The sequence below is a fragment of the Acinonyx jubatus genome, chromosome D4, assembly GCF_027475565.1.
Source record: "Acinonyx jubatus isolate Ajub_Pintada_27869175 chromosome D4, VMU_Ajub_asm_v1.0, whole genome shotgun sequence".
Lineage (NCBI taxonomy): Eukaryota > Metazoa > Chordata > Mammalia > Carnivora > Felidae > Acinonyx > Acinonyx jubatus.
Genome location: NC_069391.1, coordinates 10,353,424 through 10,376,563, shown reverse-complemented (window position 1 = coordinate 10,376,563; position 23,140 = coordinate 10,353,424). Strand labels below are relative to the sequence as shown.

General features: G+C 37.6%; 1 protein-coding gene across 7 annotated transcripts in view; it reads right to left on the bottom strand.

Moving 5' to 3' along the window:
• SCAI (suppressor of cancer cell invasion) overlaps positions 1–23,140 on the bottom strand; it is a 148,876-nt gene that overhangs the window by 29,164 nt on the left and 96,572 nt on the right. For all 7 annotated transcript variants that reach the window (XR_008290940.1, XR_003412855.2, XR_003412854.2 and 4 more), the window contains 8 exons: positions 22,700–22,796; positions 21,332–21,430; positions 21,028–21,180; positions 18,652–18,753; positions 18,297–18,398; positions 17,515–17,593; positions 15,525–15,624; positions 13,728–13,809 (listed from right to left, as the gene is read on the bottom strand). Coding sequence is in view for 4 of the 7 variants with exons in the window: in XM_053204622.1 (XP_053060597.1) it covers positions 13,728–13,809; positions 15,525–15,624; positions 17,515–17,593; positions 18,297–18,398; positions 18,652–18,753; positions 21,028–21,180; positions 21,332–21,430; positions 22,700–22,796 (814 nt within the window). In the remaining 3 variants the exon portion in view is untranslated. The remainder of the gene's footprint in view (positions 1–13,727; positions 13,810–15,524; positions 15,625–17,514; positions 17,594–18,296; positions 18,399–18,651; positions 18,754–21,027; positions 21,181–21,331; positions 21,431–22,699; positions 22,797–23,140) is intronic.

The window sequence follows — 23,140 nt, the reverse complement described above, 5'->3', positions numbered from 1 at the left end:
ACAAAACCAAAGCCTTGTTTATAGTAAAATACAGCATAAACTAAATCAAAAGCGAAATGATAAACTGGGGAAAATATCTAAAAGGCACATTACAAAGATTAATCTCAATATAGAAAGAGCTTCTCCAAATCCCTAAGTAAAAGACTACTGACCCAACAGAAAAATGGGTGGAAGATCATAGAAAATTCACAGAAAAGGAACACAACTGGCTCAAAAACATGAAAAGAAGCTCAACCTTGCTGCTAATAAGAGCAATAAAACCAAAACTATGCTGCAATATCATTTTTAACCTACCAGTGTAGCAAAATTTACCAAAGCTTGAGAATATACACTATTGGCAAGACTATAGGAAAACAAATACTCATATGTAGATGGTAGGAGTATAAATTGGTACAAACTCGTTAGAAGACAATTTGGCAGTATCTATTAAATTCAGATGCATATTCCATTAACAGCAATCCCACAACTAAAAATTGATGCTACTAATATGTTCTCAAACCTATAATAACTTTGAGTCCCAAGTTACTCCTTGCAATACTGTTAGCAATAGTAAAGGACTAAAAACAACCAAATGACCAGCAACAAGGGATTGGAAAAATAAATTATGGCACAACAATACAATGGAATACTATAAACCTATAAAAAAGGAACAAAGAAGTTCTTTATGAAGGGATATGGAAAGATCACCAACATTTCTTTCTTTTTTTTTTATGTTTTATTTATTTCTGAGACAGAGAGACAGAGCATAAGTGGAAGAGGGGCAGAGAGAGAGTGAGACACAGAATCTGAAGCAGGCTCCAGGCTCTGAGCTTCAGCACAGAGCCTGACGCGGGGCTCGAACCCATGTACCGTGTGATCATGACGTGAGCTGAAGTCAGACGCTTAACCAACTGAACCACCCAGGTGCCCCCACCAACATTTCTTACTAAGTGAAAACAAAGTAAGCTATAGAGACTTTGTGTATAGTATGTTAGTATTATTTATACAGCCAAGAAGACTAAAGACTATGTATTTGTTTTGTCTTATACATGCATTTTTAAAAAATTTCTAGAAAGGTAAACAAGAAACAGACAATAGTAATTCCCCATAGAAAGAGTAACTGAGTCAATTGGGAGTGGGAGATATCATAATAAAGCCTTTTTGAAATTTTTGATTTTGTGACTTTGTGAATATAGTAGCAATATAAAAAAAATTAAACAAATAAATTAGCAATTTCTTGCAATCAAAACAAAGGGAGTAAGATGAATGATACTAAGGAGCATTCTTCAGATAAGGCAGCTGGAGATATTTATCCACACTGCAGGAATGGCCTACTGGATCTTTGGCCGTGATGCTCTTGATCTTGGATAGTGTTAAAATGCACATGGCTGTTATTTATGTCCCAAGGTCTCTCTTCTCTTTGTTTCTCTTGTTGACCAACCTTTCTCTTCTTTTTTTCTTTAAATATTGTGTGCAAAGAGTTAGTCTTTTTTTTCATTAAAGCCTGACAGCAATCCTTTGAAAGGCCTGCTTAAGAAAGTTGGTCGCAGGCTGGCTTCTGGGGACTTAGATGTGGGGAGGGTTCCCACCATTAGCAGAACTGGTAAGAGCGGCTCACTTTATCTAGACTGTAAACACGATGGTTTATGCTGAGCACCTGCTTTCCTTCTAGGATAATGGCATTTTGGAAGTGCCAGGCAGAGGGTGTCTACACAATGAGTCCCTAATAAAAACCCTGGGCACCGAGTTCCTAGTGAGCTTTCCTGGTAAACATTTCACCTGCGTCGTCTCACTTGTTGCTACAGAAACTGAGGGCATCCACTGTGACTTTACTGGAGAGGGCTCTTGGAAGTTTGTGCCTGCTGTTCTCTAGACTTCATTGCATGTGCCTTCTTACTTTGAGACTTTTACTGTGAGAAATCTCAGTACTGAGTGTGACTATAGGCTGAGAATTATCAGTCCTTGTGAACTGCTGAGCCTGGGGGTGATCTTGGGGACCTCTGATTCCCTTCAATCAGATTATATTTAAATTTTAGGCCTGGAAAACTGTTTCTTTAAAGATACCTCACGTGTCTCTGGTTCTAACCCATTTGGTAATTAATTTTAGTTTAACTCCCTTATGATTCTTATTTTCTTTATTTGCAAGTTTTTGGGAATGTCTCATAATTGCCCCCATGTAGGGATTATATGATTTAATGCTATTATATCTAAGAAAAATTATAGCAAATGTATGTAAATAGAACATACGTTGAAGAAATTTTAACTTGCTATAGCTCATATATAACACTACTATTTATTTTTGTATATTCATCCCATATCTAACTACTTTGCTGGATCTATATGCATATTAAGTAGTTTTGTGATTCTTTAGGATTTTCTAAATATAAAATTGTATCATCTATAATTGAAGATTTTTATTTCTGGGGTGCCTGGGTGGCTCAGTCGGTTGAGCGTCCGACTTCGGCTCAGATCATGATCTCATGGTCTGTGGGTTCGAGCCCCGCGTCAGGCTCTGTGCTGACAGCTCGGAGCCTGGAGTCTGCTTCAGATTTTGTGTCTCCCTTTCTCTCCCTCTGACCCTGCCCCGCTCATGCCCTGTCTCTCTCTGTCTCTCAAAAATAAATATACATTAAAAAATTTTTTTTTTAAAGATTTTTATTTCTTTCTTTTCAATATTTACACCTCTTATTAGTCTGGACAACCTTTTTCATTGTTTTATTTGGGGAATGTTAAACAATTCTGGTTAGGACTAAAACAAAATCAATCACAAAAATGACAGCAGGCATTCTCTTTTTCTCATTTTAACTAAGAATACTTTTAATGTTTCTCACTCGAAGTCCAAAATTGGCTACTTAATATAGAGGCTTTTCACATAAGCTGAGTTTTGTTTTTTTTTTTCCATTAAGAATGGGTACTGAATTTTATTAGATTTCACAAAATGACCCCTGAGACAAGCATGTGATTTTTCTTACTTATCCTATTGGCATAGGATACAATATTGATTGACTTTCACAAAATACATATATGATTCAGATAAACTCTTTTGTTAGATTATTCTATTAATAAATAAGTCTATTTCTTAGTATTTTATTTAAAATTTTCTAATCTATAATGATTAACTAATCTGGGGTAGGGTTTTCTTTTGTGTGTATTATTTGTGCCTTGAAAGAGTCATCATCATAATAATTTCTATAATTTACTGAATGCTAATACTGCCTTTTAGGGATCATCCTAGACTTCTTAGATCCTAACTTGTAATCTTAACAATACTGTAAGATCAGTATTGCCAACTTATTTTGCAGAGAAAGAAAAAGTGGCACAGGTAAAACCAAGAATGTGGGGCGCCTGTGTGGCGCAGTCGGTTAAGCGTCCGACTTCAGCCAGGTCACGATCTCGCGGTCCGGGAGTTCGAGCCCCGCGTTGGGCTCTGGGCTGATGGCTCAGAGCCTGGAGCCTGTTTCCGATTCTGTGTCTCCCTCTCTCTCTGCCCCTCCCCCGTTCATGCTCTGTCTCTCTCTGTCCCAAAAATAAGTAAACGTTGAAAAAAAAATTTAAAAAAACAAAAAACAAAAAACAAGAACGTGCTCAAGGTCATACAAGCATCTCGTGACCTAATTGCTATAGAATGGATAGTTCTTTTTAATAATTTTATATATTTTAAAATGTTTATTTATTTTTGAGAGAGAGACAGAGTGCGAGCAGGGGACGGGCAGAGAGAGAGGGAGACACAGAATCAAAGCAGGTTCCAAGCTCTGAGCTGTCAGCACAGAGCTTGATGTGGGGCTCGAAGTCATGAACCGCAAGATCATGACCTGAGCTGAAGTCGGACGCTCAACCAGCTGAGCCACCCAGGCACTCCTAGAATGGATAGTTCTGAACTTCATTGCTCTGGAATTGTGTATTTGATTCTAAAAGTTGAAAAATATTTACTGGTGGCAGCGCCTGGGTGGCTCAATCGGTTAAACGTCTGACTCTTGACTTCGGCTCAGGGCATGATCTCATGGTTCATGGGTTCGAGCCCTAGGTTGGGCTCTGCACTGACCACGTGGAGCCTGCTTGGGATTCTCTGTCTCTCCCTCTCTGTGCCCCCCCACCCCAATGTGTGCTCTCTCTCTCTCAAAAATAAATGAAATAAAACATAACAAACAAACAAACAAATAAAAAGTATTTACTAGTGGGGCACCTAGCTGGCTCAGTTGGAGAATGTTCCTCTTGATTTCGAGGTCATGAGTTTGAGCCCCACATGGGATATAGAGATTACTAAAATAAATTTTAAAACTTAAAAAAATAATAATAGGGGTGCCTGGGTGGCTCAGTCAGTTAAGCGTCCAACTTCAGCTCAGGTCATGACCTCACAGTCCATGAATTCAAGCCCCGCATTGGACTCTGCTGACAGCTCAGAGCCTGGACCTTGCTTTGGATTCTGTGTCTCCCCCTCTCTCTGCCCCTCCCCTGCTCATGCTCTGTCTCTCTCTCTCTCAAAAATAAATAAAAACATTTTTAAAAATTAAAAAAATATATAATAAAAGTATTTACTGGTAAACCCCAAAGGGCTAGATTTTCTTGTGGGGAAAAAGGAGATAACTTTGATCATTTGTCTCTATCTCATACCCTATGATTATAATTTTCTGATTTCTTTTTTTAAGTTTATTTATTTATTTTAGAGAAAGAACAAGAGCAGAGGAAAGGCAGAGAGAGAGAGAGAGAGAGAGGAAGAGTGAGAGAATCCCAGGCTGACTCCATGCTCAATGCAGAGCCTGATGCGGGGCTGGATCTCAAAATCGTGAGATCACGACCTGAGCCAAAATTGAAAGAGTCGGACGCTCAACGGAGGGAGCCACCCAGGCACCGCTCTGATTTCCTTCTTATAGACAATAGCTCTTTTTCTCCCATAAAATTATCTATTTAATGATACTTTAAAACATCTCTGTAACTTTAAAATAGTACATAGTGTCCTTTTTAAAGATCTCTTTTCTTTAACAAATACTCCTTAAACCCAGTGACTATACACTGTTGTAGGTGCTAGGAAGACAGCGGTAAACAAAACAGATTTTTTCTTTGAATCTTGTTTTCCAGGAGCTGGCATTTAGATGGGGGTGGAGGTGGCCGGTAGAGACCCACAGTAAACCAAGTTGTTACACAATATCATAGAAGGTGGCAACCGCTACAAATGGAAAGAGAGCAGAGTATGGTTAGCAGCCCAGACTTTACAATCAGTTGTTTAAATCCCAACTCAGCCACCTATCGTGTGTGTGACCTCGGGCAAATTACTGAACCTTTCTGTGCAGTGGTTTTCTTATCAGTAAAAAAATAGGAATAATAAAAGTAACACCTTGGGTTGTTGAGGATTAAACATTTTTTTTTAAACTGATAAAGTGCTGGGTGCCTGGGTGGCTCAGTCGGTTAAGCATCAACTTTGGTTCAGGTCATGATCTTGCGGTGTATGAGTTCAAGCCCCACACTGGCTGCCTACTGTCAGCACAGAGCCCGCTTTGGATCCTCTGTCCCGTCTCTGTCGCTCCCCGTCTCTCTCTGTTCCTCCCCTGCTCTCTCTCAAAAATAAGTAAACACTTAAAAAATATCTTTGTAAAGTGCTTAGAATGGTGGATGGCACTATAAAGAAGCTGTCATGATAATTAAGAAAAAATAAAGAGGTGTACAAAGAATGCAAGGGGGCATATGATTTTATTTTTTATCTTATTTTTTAAAATATTTATTTATTTTTGGGGAGCGCACAAGCAGGGGAGGGGCAGAAAATCTGAAGTGGGCTCTGTGCTGACCGGCTGACATCAGTGAGCCTGATGTGGGGCTCGGACTCACGAGCTGCAAGATCATGACCTGAGCCGAAGTTGGACACTCAACCGACTGAGCCACCCAGGCACCCTGGCATATGATTTTAAATAGGGCAATTAGGGGGGCACCTGGGTGGCTCAGTAGGTTGAGCATCCGACTTTAGCTCAGGTCATGATCTCACAGTTCTTGAGTTCAAGCCCCACACTGGGCTTCTGCTGTCAGCAAAGAGCCTGCTTCGGATCCTCTGTTCCCCTCTCTCTGCCCCTCGCCTGCTCGTGCTCATCCAAAAACAAATAAATCTTTTCTTTTTAATTTTTTAAAATGTTTATTTATTTCTGAGACAGAGCATGAGTGGGGGAGGGGCGGAGAGGGAGGGAGACAGAGCATCCAAAGCAGGCTCCAGGCTCTGAGCTGTCAGCACAGAGCCCGACGCAGGGCTCAAACTCACAAACCATGAGATTGTGGCCTGAGCCAAAGTTGGTTGCTCAACCGACTGAGCCACCCAGGTGCCCCAAAATAAATAAATCTTTTAAAAAATAATAAAAATAATGCATAGGGCAATTAGGGAAGACTCTATGGAGAGGCTTCAATTTATCAAACACCTGAAGAACAACGTGGGTGTCTTTGGAAGAGGATTCAAGGCAGGGGGAATAGACAAAGATCCAAAGCAGCAGACTGCCAGGTAAGTTAGAGGAATAGCAAGGTCAATGTGGCTGAAGAGAACTGAACGATAGGGAGACGGGCAAGAGAAAAGGTCAGAGATGCATCTGAGGGGAGCGAGGAGGTGTGTGAGGGCAGATCACATGAAGCCTCCACTCTGAGTGAGATGAGGCGTCTCTGGAAATTCTGAGTAGAGAAGTGATGTCCTCTGACTTATAGACACACTCTGTAAGGAAGCAAGGACAGAAGGAGGAAGACTTGTTAAGGAAGCTCCTGTAAGAATTCAAGGGCGACACGATGGCATGGGTCAGGGTGATGGCAGTGGAGGTGGGACAATTCTGGATATATCATTTACAGCCAAGAGGATTTCCTGAAATGGATGTGGGATATGAGGGAAGGAGGAGGCAAGTATGAAACCAAGGATTTGGGCTGTGGCAACTGTCAAAGTGTAATAACAGTCATTAACTGCATTAACTGATCTGGGGAAAGCTGGAGGAGGAAGAGGTCTTAGGGATTTTGTCTTGGGCATGTGAAATTTGTGATCTTTATTAGAAGCACCAATTAGATATGGAGCAGGTAGATTACACTTAAGTCTGGAGTAACAGAGAGAGGTCTGGCCAGAAGCAGGAATTTAGAAATTGTCAGCATAGAGATTGTAATTAACGTCATGAAACTAAATAAGGGCTTCGGGGCGTCTGGTTGGCTCAGTCAGTGGAGCATGCGACGCTTGATCTTGGGCTTGTGATTCAAGGTCCGTGGTGAGTGCAGAGATTACTTAAATTAAAACAAAACAAAACCCAAATGTTAAATAAGGGCATCAAGAGAGTGAGTTGTAGCTGGAAAAGAAGAGGAAAAAGAGAGAGCCCAGGGTACACCAATGATAAGACGTCACAGAAATGTGGAAAAACCAGTAGAAGAAACTGAGAAAATAAGCTGACTCCAGACATCTTTAGCCCCGAGGCAATCGAACAACGTGAATTCAGGTTCTAAAGGTCCTATCCAGAGAGGAGGACACAAGTCAAAGCTCAGGGTCTGCCTAAGACGGGAGTCTAACAGGAAACCAGCCCTGTTAAGCTGGGCTACGCCCTTAGTGTAAGGATGAACCCAAACCAAACTTTACCATCCTTCCCCCATGACCACTCCTCAAGGGGCCTGCAGGGAAGTTTCTCAGTACTGAACAGAACAGAGACAAACAAAACACAACAGTGCCTGAGTGTTCTAACTCTAAGCTACCCCTTTCACATGTTTGCAGCCCAAATTCATACCATGGAGGTAATCATAAAAACATGGTCACGGCTTGGTAGTGCCTCCAAGTATTTAGCAGAAGCAAATGCAGACCCTCTCTGGATGAAAGTATCTTCATTCCAGGCCTCAGTCCATTTCCCACAAATAGTTTTAAGGATAACGAGAAGAAACTAGTCAAAGATCATCAAGCATATAAGAATACAAAAATACCAAAGGGTATCTTTCAGCAGCAAAAGCAGATTTCAGGTATAAGCCTAATCAGCTAGATAATAAAGAGTAAAATGAGTATGCTTATTAAGTTTAAAGAAATAAAGAACAAACCTGAAAATAGAAAAGAAGAAGCTACAAAAAAGGAAATGGAGAGGCACCTGGGTGGCTCAGTGGGTTAAGTGTCCAACTTTGGCTCAGGTCATGATTTCATGGTTCATGAGTTCGAGCCTCACATCAGGCTCTCTGCTGTCAGTGCAGAGCCCATTCAGATTCTCTGTCTCCCTCTCACTGCCCCTCCCCTGCTCGTGCACACACTCTCTCTCTCATAAAATAAATAAGAACTTTAAAAATTAAAAATTAAAAAGGCAATGGATTATTTGAAAAAGAACCAAACAGAACGTCTAGAAATGAAACACAACCAATATAAAACTCAACAAATGGGTTTAAAAGCAAGTTAATCGCAGCTATAGTAAGAATTTGTTAACTGAAAAACAGATCAGAAAAAATTATCCAAATCTCAACCAGATACACAAAAAGATGGAAAATGTAGAAGAGAAGTTAAGAGATGTGGAAGACACAGTGCAAATGCTAGGCTATTAAATATACATATATAATCAGAGTTTCAGAAGGGGATGAGAGAGAAGCTAGGGTACAACAAATATCTGAAGAGATAATGGCTAGGAATTTTCCAGCAATAATGAAACACTCCAACGTACCAATTCAAGAAATCCAACAAATCCCAGTGAGTTAAATATAAAGAAACAAAACCTAGACATATCACGGTATAACTGCAGAAGGCCAAAAACAAAGAGATGGTCTTTCAAAGTAGCAAAAAAGAAATGGAATGAGTGCAACTGGCTGGCAGAAGAGTTCTCACATGCCCTGGTTAGGAAGGTGAACGTCTTGACAGCCTGCGGCAATCTGCATCCATCAGTCAAACGCTTTAGGATGGGGCTGTTTACGTAAATATGACTGTTTTGACAAATGTGTAAGTTATGCTCACTGGCAGAGATCCAGCTCTGTCACAAATATTTAAACACTCAAAGGATTTTCTTCTTCCAAAGAAAAGAAAGCAGAACTGAAAGACGTGTTACCCAACATGACTGAGGGATTTTATTTTACTCTGCTAGTACTATGTGACCACAGAAATAAAACCACTTCAACCTGCCCATTCCCTAATGACAATTTGAGAGTGGAAGTTTGGGCCATACTTTCCATGTATATCTTGGTGTTTCAATCACTGTCCTCTGAAATGAGGTTAGGACTGGCACGCAAAACTCCTCTTTTCCTAAATACGGACAGAGCTTGGGCTTTGGAATAACAAAGACTGGTGGAATCAATTAGGCAAAATACCTAACCTCCATTGGCAAAGTTTCTTCAACTACAAAATAAAGATAATAATGTGCACCTTCATTTAATCATTCAACATGCATTATTAAGAATATTTTAAGTGTAAGACAATGGAGACATAAAGATATATGTATATGCAAATATAAACACACACAGACTTTAGCGGAAACAAAGCATAGCACTGATAATCACATCCTGGTGCATCTGAGCAGACCATGAAAAAAGACCTAAAGATGCTGACATCAGAGGTTACCCAGCTAAATGGTCCAGCTAGACCATCACACTGAGCATGTCAGTGTGACAAGCCCTGCCCACAATCGCAGAGATTCCAATCACTGTGCTAGCTTCCTCTCTCAAAACTGAGCAGACAAGCAAGCATTATGATACTCTGAGAAAAGTCTCTAATAAGAAATATACAGACAAAACCAAAGAGAAACAAATCAACATGGAGGAAAAAGATAGCATGCAGGGAGAATTTTTTAAACGATCAAGTGATATTTTCAAAGGTAAGAGAAGATATTTCAAACAAGATCAAAACCAAGACGATTGTATACATGTCCGCATATTTGTTGTATATACATACACATACATTTATTTCTTTATGAAAGAAACATCTAGAAAACAAATAATAAATCTCATAGGTTAGAAGATAAAGGCAAGGGAATCTCCTAAACAGCAAGAGGAACAAAATATGGAAAACGAAGGGCAAGAAAACAGAGGACTAGACTAGAAGGTCCAATACAGGAATGACAGAAATTCCCGAAATACAGAACAGAGAAAATGGGGAGAGGAGATCAATGAGCAACTCAAGTAAATGGGTAGAGTTTCCACATTGAAAAAATTCAGGAAGTACATGCCATGTACCATGAAGTAAACCCAGACTGGGGCACACCGTAATGAAGGTGAAAAACACTGGGGACAAACTGACAATCCCACACGTTTCCAGAGACTGAAAACAGGTCACAAAAAGAATCCAGAATGAGAATGCTTTTCTACTTCTTAAGAAGCATTGGAAGCTAGAAAGCAATATTAACAATCCCTTCCAAATTCTGAAGGGAAATAATTTCCAGTCTCTACCAAAACCATCATCAAAAGGTGAGAGTAAATTAAAGAACAATTGAAAGAGTGCAAGACCTCAGATATTTTACCTCCTGCTCAGCCTTTCTAGGAAGCTGCTCCTGGAGATGCTGCACCAAAATGAGAGAGTATACGTGAGAGTCCAAGAGGAAGACATGGGATTCAGGAAACAAAGGAGAGATAATGAATTCTCAGGATAACAATGAAGTGGAGTTCTGGGATGAGGGTTCTGCAGAGGGCACCAGTTCAGAGGCTCTGAGGGGTAATTCAGCACAAAGAAAAAATGAAGAGACAGATGAATCCGAACAACCTACAAGACGTAGGTGCCTGGTGAGAAGACCGGGGTTGAATCAGTGTGACACTCAGACAAAAACAAGGAACAAAGTCACATAATTATTTGCCCCAGGAAAAGCAGGAAGTTGCATGGGAAAGAAGAAGTTTACTATATGGCTTAACTGTTAGATGCATTTTACAGTCATCATATATAAGCATGAAATATTCAGCGAACCAAAATCATGATAGAAGAAATCTACTGTGGGGAGAAAAGGAGGTAAAAGGTATAAATGTGAGCAGAGGATAAGAAGAGGAAAGAGCTGAATTTCTCTTCCGCAATGGGACATCAGTACATAATGCCTGAAAATGAAGAACCAAGAAGTATCAACACGAGCATGTTATTTAGACAAATAATCAGCTACAAAAGATGTGACTGGTGGCCTCTGGGAAAAGGTAAACAGGGGTTTGGCAGGAGTATGGCAACTGCCGTTTCTGGTAACACCTTGCTGACTGAGTCGTCCCCACCCTGACAACACACTGGAATTGTACTGATACCTGAGACCGGCCCCAAGTCAAGTGATGCAGAGTCACAGGAGCTGGGGCCCAGGTACAAATGGTTTCGAGAAGGACTCGAATGTTTCTGATACACAGAAAGAGTTGTGAGCGACAGTTTTAAACTATATGCAGGAGCTTAATTCTCACAAAAATAAAAAAGTAATATTTAAATGAAGAAGTATGCATGAAATGTTTGTATTTATATGAAAAAACATTAGCAAACATGCTCATGAAACATTCATATATGTGAAACATACACAGTAAAGTTGATCCTCAAGAAACAATGTATCAATCACACAGTTCTTTTTCACTAGAAATATGTTAAATGATAATTTAAGACTCTTCACACATGCTTTGTGGGAAAAGTAAATATCAGACACTTTCACATGTCAACACAGACGACTGCATACTTGATTTAGAGGTACCGAATAGTATTAATTTTTTTTTAACGTTTATTTATTTTTGAGATAGGGGGAGACAGCATGAATGGGGGAGGGTCAGAGAGAGAGGGAGACACAGAATCTGAAACAGGCTCCAGGCTCTGAGCTGTCAGCACAGAGCCTGACGTGGGGCTCAAACTCACGGACCGCGAAATCATGACCTGAGCCGAAGTCGGACGCTTAACCAACTGAGCCACCCAGGCGCCCCTAGTATTAATTTTTAAAAAGAACAAATTGGTCTTTGCCATGCTCTGACTTGCCTAATGCGTATGTAGATAAGTATGTTCTGGACAATTTAATTTTTTAAAGGAGTGACATTGCATGTGCCATCAAGAGCAAATGAATAAACAAGAAAAGCTTTCTATTAGTCCACTGTCATTCTGGGTATCAGAATACTGAAATCTCAAATGAAATCATGATATATAATTAGGGAAATACATTTCCAACTATGCACAATAGTGTTTTTAAAAATCAGCATTCAAGGGGCGCTTGGTGGCTCAGTCGATTAAGTGTCCGACTTTGGCTCAGGTGATCATCTCATGGTTCCTGAGTTCAAGCCCCACGTTGGGCTCTGTGCTGACAGTTCAGAGCCTGGAGCCTATTTAGGATTCTGTGCCTCCCTTTCCCTGTCCCTCCCCCACTCATGATGTCTCTCTCTCTCTCTCTCTGAAAAATAAATAAGCATTAAAAAAAATAAAATAACATAAAAATAAAAATCTGCATTCAATACCCATTCTGTACCCAAACAGCACTTTGGAAATAGCAGGCACATACAATGAATGATATTCTTGAGATTATAAAAGGGGGTATCAAATATCCAATCAAATTGAGGGAAATTAATAGATTGCTAAAATACTCTAAACGCATGCTAGATCATATTCAGTAATACACTGGACCTAGTACATCAACATATTGTCACATCATTAAACTGTAGCAAATGATTCCTTGTCATTGACAAGGTCACAGAATGCTTCCTTTGAATTCTGTCAAGGCACAAAACTCTTCTGGTTTTATAGATTTGAATGAGGTAGACAATAAACCTTTTCTTTCCTTCAGCAGCTTCCCATCCCCTCAAAGATTAAAAGCAACAACACACACATGATTCAATAAAGTTGACAGCTAATTTTCCTAAACATCAAGAGTTGTGAAACTTGACAAAATGGGTAGCAGGATATATGCTGAAAATGTAGGGTGGATTGGATACTCTTGAAATTCAGACACTAACTCTAAAAAGTGAAACTAAACATAAAAATTAGATAGAAAACATATGTTTGGAGTCATCTCTTGGCTAGCAGACATTTTTTCCCTCGTTCTCCTAAAATAAATCTACTAATATTTGCTTCTCTATCTAATTGTACGAACACCCACAACAGAAATAGTTTTAATTGGCAGATCTGTGTTCCTAGCATATTTTTGAACATATTGTTGACTAATGAAATATTCCAACCACATACAAAGGACTCTAAAGATTCTGTTTTCATTTTCCTGTAAATTACTGTAGTTTGAATTCTAATATCCAACTTTAAAGTGTTTCACTATGGACATTCTTTGTACAGTCATTGAAACCCATTGCTTCAAGGCAAAATATAAAACCAGAAGTTTTTCACTTTAGCTCCCTGTTACGTATTTCAGCATTCAGGGCCATCTTTTTTTACTTAGTGTCACAAATTGAAAAAAAAAAAAAAGTGCGTCTAAAACAATTTATGTTGATATTCAGACTGTGACTATGTAAGATGGAACAGAAATTTCATTTAAACTATAGTAGCTCAGTGTGGAAAAGGAGAAACGTTTGAAAACTAGAAAATAAAACTTTCCTGTATACTCCTACTCCTATAAAAGAAAATTACTCTGGGTTATATAACAAAAATAAACCTCCCACCAGAGATCTTGGAAATCTTGAATTTTTTTTTCCTGCAGGAGGATTTATTATTTTCCACTGAGTGTCCATTCATGCGTTTTCTTCTTGTTTCTATTCATAGCACCAGATCCTGACTAGCATGCACAACCTCAAAAGAAAAGAAAGACTAAATACAAACTGCTAAAATGTAAAAAAATAAAGCAAAATAAAAAGGCACATGTTAAGACTGGTTACCTTGGAGCGGTGCCATAATGTCTAACATGCACAATGGTGCTGATGGAACTCACCTTGTATGCAACGCTGTTGGATGAATCCACGATAATAAACAGTGGCTTCCTTGTGAAAGGATAGAGGTCTCCAGGATGAAGGCTGGGAAAACAAAACAATGGTAACGATGAATAACTATACAACTAAACTGGCCAGGTTTCAGAAATCTCATTCTTCAGTTTGGTCTGCTCACATCTCCTTTTCATCATGGCACTGAGCAAAAAACAAAGATTAACTCAGCAAGAGACAAAACACGTCTCTATTTACTGGGATAGACACGTTAGCAGTTTTATCTAGAAAAATGTTCAGAGATCATTATTATACAGGAATATTCAAGCTAAAGAGAAGTCAACAGATATACAGATGGACAAAACATACAATAGGAAAATCCCACAAGTCAGCATTTAGGTGCTGGGTTAGTATTTAAAAGCTCCTTCTAAGAAAATGTTCTGAAAACAGGATGTACTAACACAACCAGATTTGTATTTCAATGTATTTATTTTAAAGATATTTAATATTTCAAGCTGTATCTTAACATTGCAGTAATAAGCACAGGCTCTCCTTTTACTATTCTTTACGTTTCCTCTGTGCCTCTGCATCAGAATCAGATGGGGTGCTTGTTAAATGTATAGATTCATTGGCCCACAGAAGACCTATGGCACCCAAAGGCTGAAGTTCCACAATATGCGTTTGGGAGCCAGTGCATAGGAAAAGATAACAATTTTGTCCATGCTCTCTTATCTGTAGCTTACTGGACAATGGGTGTATGTGTAAAAATATTAATGCACATGTAAACATAAATATGTAAAATGATGTGTCAATGAGTAACATCATCAAACCAATATGTTTCAAATGTAAGTTTTTCTTTGAAATAATACAGGTTTTTAAAAAAAGCTTATTTACTTTGAGGGAGAGAGAAACAGAGAGCTGGGGAGGGACAGAGACAGAGACAGAGAGAGAGAGAGAGAGAGAGAAGGAATCCTAAGCAAGCTCTACACTGTCAGTGTGGAGCCCGATGTGGGACTCGAACTCACGAACCGCTAGATCGCGACTTGAACCGAAATCGAGAGTCGGACACTTAACCGACTAAGTCACCCAGGTGCCCCAAACATAAGTTTTTCTAATATAAATCATCTACAACTAAGGTCAATGAAAGCACAAACATATGGCTTGGAGGAATCTTAGTTACTATACACATAATTTGAAATATCTCCCTCTCCGTCTTCCCTTTCTCATTAATACGAACAGCTATAACATTTTTGTGTAAAATGCGATTAGAAATGCAGTTTCAGACAAGTCCAGTCTCCTTTGTAACAAGAAATTGCTATCTCTCAGCTAGAAAAATTCTAGAGCCAATAATGGCCCAAGCAGTGAATGTGTTGTACTTAGAAAAAGAGTGAACATTCATAGGTGAAATTTCCTTAAAATCATACACCTAAGTTCATTTATACTATATCTAAACAATAGACTCTTACATTAAAAAAGCTTCTTGCATGGATGTTAACATGTATCATGTCTTGACATATTATTTATGTATACACGTAAAATCTCCTCGAACTTGAATGTTAATTTTGTTCGCTGACATATCCCCATGACTGAATAGTGCCTGACATATAATACTGAATGAAAAATTTAAAAACAAAGAACAGCCAAAAATTCTAATTTCCTAGGATAGTCAGAGCCTGAAATATTGCTAGAACCCAAATACGTGTTATACTGAGGGAATATTTCTAGTACTAAAAAAAGTCCCCATTCACTTAATGTTTTCTACAACAGACATTTACTTTCATAATAAGGAGAGACACCAGAATACATACCAGTGCATCTCCTTGTGGGACTGATTTCGTTTGTGGATGGCATCTCCATTTATAATATCCCGGTTACTATTAGTAAGTACTCCGCCAAAATCATAAGGACCTATAAAAACAAGGGAAGAATCCTAGACTTCAGCTGGAGAATAACATTGATCTGATGCTCAAAATTCAAAGGTCTTGTGTGAATCTCTGATTGATACAAGTGGAAGATAATCACAAAACATTTTAAACATTTTAAAATTTAACATCTTAGTTTAATGCAATATTTAAATGATTTCAGCATGTTGCCTGTTTCAACATTTAAAAAAATCATTTAATTATTTGTCAGTTCTTCAAACAGAAGATAATGAGAAACAAAACAAGAATCTACTGCACCCCCTCATTCTGGGTAGTAAAAAGGATGGAGGGCTGGGATGTTCAAAATGATCTTTACATTTCAAGCAAAATCAAAATCTCACATTCAACCAAATTATCTAAGTGAGAAAGTTGCAGAAAGAAGACCTAATAATTTCTTAAATGTAATTTTAAGTGAGCCACCAATTATAAAATTTAGGGAAAAACTTTGAGTGGGACTTGAAAATTCTCATTGATAAACACTTCATTTTTAGAAAAGGAATGCCAAATTTCTGTGTGTGAAAAAATCTGTTATTATCACTATTATGTCAGCCACTGTACTTTCGGTTTTAAAGTTAGCCTTTCCTACTGATCACATTGGTTAGTTGAACTCTTGTCTAAATGGAACAGCTATGGGATGTTAGGAATCATCTCTCCCAAAGGACCATTTAGTTAGTACCTCTTGTACTTTAAAAAAAGGAAAAGAAGAGGTCAATATGTTAAATGGGAGCTCAGAAAACCTGATTCAACAGTTTATGTTATAAAACATGGAAAAAGGGGCACTGTGGTGGTTCAGTCGGTTAAGTGTCCGACTCTTGGTTTCAGCTCAGGTCATGATCTCATAGTTTGTGAGCTCAAGCCCCACGATGGGCTCTGTGTTGAGAGCGCAGAGCTTGCCTGCGATTCTCTCTCCTCTCCTCTCTCTGCTGCTCCCCCGCTCGCTCACTCTCTCTCTCAAAATAAATAAATAAAAAAATTACAAAATTTCCATTTATTTAAAAATAAAATTACTAGCTTTATTATAAAAAACTTCAAAGTAGTTTATGATTGTGTGTAACTTTTAATGTTGTATTATATTTTGCCCCTTAAAAATCACTTCAATGAAAAGACATTGAGATTTATTTTGTTTTGTTTTCATTTTAACACTTTAAGAGGACCTGTACGTCATGCAAGGAAGATGGCAGGGACATGCATTGTATAAAGGAATGCCAATTTCAACAAACAGATGAAGAGGAAAATGTTAAGGATGTTAAGAAAAAAATTTTTTTTTTTGTCCAAAGATTTAATTGCCTAATTTACATTCAAGTTACTCATCTATTCTGACCAATTTCATATATTCTGGACTCATATATTCTGAATAGTTTTAAAAAGTTTTCATTCTGAAATAGCATCCCAATATTCTTCAGGTTGAATCCATAAAACGAAATAAAGGACAGAAACAAAATCATGACAAGGACTTGAACTTTCACAGTTACAGCAATGCACTGATTTCTACAAAGACTTTCAGCCACAATGAAGCCGCTGACCAGATTCCCTGACACATTAACGGCCCAGAAAAATTCAATGATGTGAAGTAGAAAATTAGGCTCAGTTATTCCATATGTATACAAATATATATGTGCCTTTGGCAAATTTGATAATGAGGCATGCATTTAGTATATGAATTGCTGATGATTCGTGGACTTCAAAGTATAATATTTCAGCAAATAAAATAGACTGGGGTATCTACAAGATTGTCAATTCAACAAAGAGACCAGGCTTTAAATCTGGAAGCCTCTCTGGAAAGCTTGGGATGGTCTGTGGGCTATGGGCCATCATCTTGTAGAAAATAAAGAGAATTCAAGCCCTGCTCACGACAGGGAGCATTCCTTTATTGTACCTTCACTATCAGAACGACCTGTGGGGAAAACGCCAGTGGCTGACAGGTAAATCAGAAGTACACTATTGGCAGGCAGCTCCTGAAATTAAAGAAAATCACATATACAAAACAAAAAACAGTTTTATTCAAAGTTCCTGACATTTTAAAGTTGCAGGGACAAGAACCTAATGTAAGGTATCACTGTCTTCTCCAAGAGGACAGTCACTCTTGCTGGTTTCAACTCATAACTGTTTATACAACAAAGAGTCAATATGAATCAATAATCTATAACTATTGCCCAAGGTTTTGAAGACATTTTCTGCCTTAAAAATTTCATCATTTAGAGAATGTTCTTGGCAAACCTTGAAATGGTGAAGTAAAGATCCTGACTATGGGTCTACAAGATAAACTCCTGCCCATGGCTTCCTCTACATAAACTTTGGGAGGAATTCACTACTTCTCATGGTTCTTTCAGATGACCACAGGGCTTCCCAGAGCTGCCTAAATACATAACATGCCTGTGCAATCTGACTGTTATATCTACAGTAGGTTAGTAATAAAAACCTGGAGAAAGAAGAATGATAATTAATCAATACTCTCGTTAATTAATGGTAAGGAACATTCATAACAACATAAGCAATTTCCATTCCTAAAATAGTTGTGATTAGGTATACTGAATGCAGATTTCATTTTCATATTTTACCTACATTCTTGACTCAAATATTCAAAGAAAAGAGTGACTCTCAGATTCTATTTAGGGCACACTTCCCCCCATACAATAAAAAGTATTGGATCATATATACCTTAAAAGATGCTGCTAAGAACGTGTAGAGTTGGCTGAAGGTTGGTTTGTAGAGTAGATACTTGTGGGGGTTTTCTCGTCTGGTAGGTTTATCAGCTGATTCCTATATTCACACACAGAAAACAAGACACATACAGGCTGATTTTGACAGATGAATTATCAATGCCTATTTTTACTATACTCTTCATCAAATATCTTTTTATTACTCCATGTTACTGTTATTGTGCTTATCTCTCCTGTGCCTCATCGAGAGAGTTCTTTATTTGCATGCATGGCATTTGTTGAATAACAGCATTCCATGAGGAGCAGAAGCAATGATGGTGTTACCAAAATTGCAAATGTGGAGAGAAGATCACCTGCATTCCTGGTTTATTCATCTGGGAAGCTAAATTCATTGGCTCCCTTTCCAGGGCTTGTAACATCCGGAACATGTCGACAGTCAGCTCACTAAACTTAACCTGCATGCAAAACAAACTTACCATTAATACAGTATACAGACCTAGAAGTCTGATCATAATATTATTCCTGACATTCATTGTACTTAATGACACTGGGTAATTTATTCCCCAGTGTTTTATTATAAAAAATTTCAGAAGACAGAAAATTAAAAGAATTATATACATTGTATCATCTAAATTCTATACCATTAAAATTTTTTGTATTTGCTTTATCATGTATCTTTCCATTTATTTATATCTTTATCCATCAATTTCCTCGGGTATTTTTAAAAACATAAAAAGTAGTCATGTAAACAACAAGACCTATATTAGCATCCTTAAAAAAAATGCTAAAAAAACAAAAACAAAAACAACTTTTTTTGGCAAGGCAGCCTGCTGAAATATGGCTATGGCCCGTATTTCATAACCTCTTCAGTACATTTTGGCCTTATACAATGTTTAAGACCGCATCTTTTTCTGTCCTGAACAATACTTATATAGAACTTCAGGTAGGCAATGTTTTTTATTATTATTATTATTATTAATCATGATTTATGCTTTAATCCCCATCATCTATTTCACCCTTCTCCCTACCCACCTCCCCTCTGGTAACCATCAGTTTCTTCTCTATAGTTAAGTGTCTTTTTTTTGGTTTGTCTCTCTCTCTTTTTTCCCTTTTATCATTTGTTTCGTTTCTTAAATTCCATATAAGAGTGAAATCAAATGGTATTTGTCTTTCCTTGACTTCCTTACTTCACTTAGCATTACACTCTCTAGCTCCATTCATGTTGTTGCAAATGGCAAGATTTCATTCTGTTTTAGGGGTGAAGAAAATTCCATTGTATATATATACCACCTCTTTTTTATACATTTATCTATTGATCAACACTTGGGCTGCTTCCACAGTGTGGCTATTGTAAATAAGGCTGCAAAAAATATAGGGGTGCATGTATCCCTTTGAAAATATGTTTTTGTATTCTTTGGGTAAATACCCAGTAATGCCATTACTGGATCATAGTGTAGTTCTATTTTGTAATTTTGTGAGGAACCTCCATACTGTTTTTCAAAGCAGCTGTACCAGTTTACATTCCCAACAACAGTGCAAGAGGCTTCCTTTTTTTCCACATCCTTACCAACATTTGTGTCTTATGCTTTTGATTTTAGCCATTTTGATAGGTGTGAGGTAATATCTCATTGTAGTTTTGATTTGCATTTCCCTGATGATGAGTGATGTTGAGAATCTTTTCATGTGTCTGTTGGCCATCTGTATGTCTTTGGAGAAATGTCTGTTCTGTCTTCTGCCCATAGGCAGGCAATGTTTTAATTTAAATTAAATTTGCAAACCAATGGCTTTTAACAGCTAAAACTGGAGTAGTACTAGAAAAAGTTAACAGTAACAAAAATGAAAAGTGTAAGAGAAGGATACAAAATTAAAACTTGTGTAAATAATGCATACAGAAAAATGTATTCATTCAAAGCGCCTGGGTGGTTTAGTCGGTTAAGCGTCTGACTTTGGCTCAGGTGATGATCTCACGGTTCGTGAGTTTGAGCCCCACATTGGGCTCTGTGCTGACAGCTCAGAGCCTGGAGCCTGCTTCAGATTCTGTGTCTCCCCTCTCTCACTCTACATCTCCCACACTCATGCTCTGTCTCTCAAGAACGAATAAACATTAAAAAAAAAAATTAAAAAAAAAAGAAAAATGTATTCACTTGACACTTTTCTGATATCCCATAATTTCCAGTAAATTTACATTTCTAGTACATTAAATCCTCATCATCATGGAACTATTCTGTCACCAAAAAAATCTGAAATTTGCTATGACAAATATGCTTAGAAATAATTCTTTTTTTTTTGCCTGACCGTAAAAGTAATATATAGATTTAGAAAGTTGTAAAGAAGAAAATAAAAATTACTTATAATTCTGCTATTCAGAGATAAACCTTTTATGATAGTGGTAAATTTCTTCCTAGTCCTTTTGCCTGTGCATATATGTATACAGACATTTTAACAGATATGAAATAATTCTGTTTGCATATCTCCATACCAAGTTTACTTTTACTTACTATATCATGACTGTATCTTCCTCTGTGATTACAAATTCTTTCTAAACCTTTAAATGCCTGTAATACAGCCCATATGTGGACACTGTGTTATTTAATCAAACATTTCCTCACAAATGGATTTAGGATATTTACAAGGAAACAGTAATTACGTGATGTTAATCTGTAATTCTGTAATAATAAGCACTATTTTTTAAATTGAATTTTAAGCACAATTCCTTCCCAATTCTTTACCTGGTTATTACAATTACCAATAATGAGCGCATCAGCCAGAGACAACTGTCCCACAATCATGCCCTGTTCCAGCAATGGTGCTCCTGTCTCCGCAAGGCGATTAGATGTGATAACAATGGTATTATCATCATTCAATACCATTACGGGGTCCGCCTGGAGAAAAAAAGGAGTAGTTGATGGCCAAGGCAAAACGTCAACATGATAAATTATTCCTTCTTATTGACATATACACACAATAAAAACATATGCCACATAGGTATTTACTTCTCCATAATTATGACAATCTCTCTTGTCAAAAACTGACCTCAATGAAAGCTGCTACTTCTTGAAGCACCAAGTTCCATTCCACTTGATCTTCCGTATTAAAGCGGTGAGTATAATCTTCAATTTCATCTGACAATTCCTGATTTTAAATTTTTCACAAAGAAAAACAGTTATGGGGAAAATACACATACAAATAGATTGCTATATTGTACCATATTCTTGACAGAAATTGATATAGTTAAGCCTGATTATTATAAAAAAAAGAAGCTTGATTATTATCAATATATGGTCCCAATTATAGCCCAAAATGAAGAAAACTATTTTGCTTTAAAATAAAAGACTTCAGAATGATACACATCAACAAGATCTTCATAAAGATCCAGAGCAACTCATATCTACTCAATTCTACATCAGCAATTAATTTATTGAAGGTAAAACCCCACGCTTTTAATGCTTAAAAACAAAGACTGTCTAGATGATTTTCTTTGGATTCATATCATACTGTGTTTTGGAAACAGTCTTATTAGTAACTAGAGGTGGAGGAAGACAGAGAAGGACTTGTCAAAACTAACATGTGATACTTGAGTACCAAAATTTAAGAGGTATCTTGTGGAAACAGCTGGCTGACTGCAGAGTGCAACCGGAACGGGGTGTGAATAATTAGAGACATTAAGTGAACCCACCTCTAATTTACCTGAGGTAACAAAGGACAGCGATGCAGACACAGTAAAAGGATGGAAAAACCCAAACTCATTCGCAATACCTTTGTAAAACATTAAATGTTTATTCTTGACCCAACCTTTCAATTATTTCCTCTTAAACCGGTTATTTTAACTTTTGTTTGCATTTTGCAACCATCCATTGATGTGTGGTGAGATGTAAAACATGCTTACGGGACAAAAACAAAGAATTAAGAGAACTGTCTCTCGCTAGTGTGTATCTGAAATATGAAGAGGGCAGGAATATTCTTTTAGATTACCCTTGTCCGAAGTTACCACACTTTTGAATGTTTTAGATATAGATATACTAAATTTAGATATGCTAAAATTATTTTTATCTTAAATCTATTTTTAAAAAAGCAAAATTATCCATACACAATTACAGAGTAGGACTTTAATTATTTTATTTATTTATTTTTAAAATAATGATTTCTTTTTATTTTATTTTGAGTGAGAGAAACAGAGTATACATGGGAAGTGCACATGAGCACGTGTGCACACACACATGGGGGAGGAGTAGAGAGATAGACAATCCCAAGGAGGCACCACATTGTCAGTAAAGAACCTGATGTAGGGCTTGAACTCCCAAACTGTGAGATCATGACCTGAGCCGAAATCAAGAGTCAGATGCTTAAATGACTGAGCCACCCAGGCACCCCAGGATTTTAATAATTTTAAAGTACATTTACCTTCACCAAATCTTTCACAACATCCATTTTGTTGAGAAGAAGACAAACTACAATAAATCTTGCATAGTATCGAAGCTTCTTAACGACCAACTCAGGTCTACGGCAGATAAATGGGAAATTACTCATTAGATTAAAAAAGAAAACATGCTCTTTGATTTTTCCAACTTTCTGACAGCTTTTAAACTTTTTTTGATCCTATTTTGCACAGTAACAAACATTTCTGCATATAGCCTACAGCTGCATTTAGCACATTTCTTACTCACAGATTCATTATGTTCATTCACAAATTCATTCATTGAACAAATACCCACTGAGAACTTAGATGCATCAAGCACCCTGGTTAAGTGCTAGAGAAATGATTAAGACAAACAAATATAGACACAGCCTCTTCTTCATAGATCTCAGAGACAGGAAACTACCTAAAATGTACTGGAGACAGAC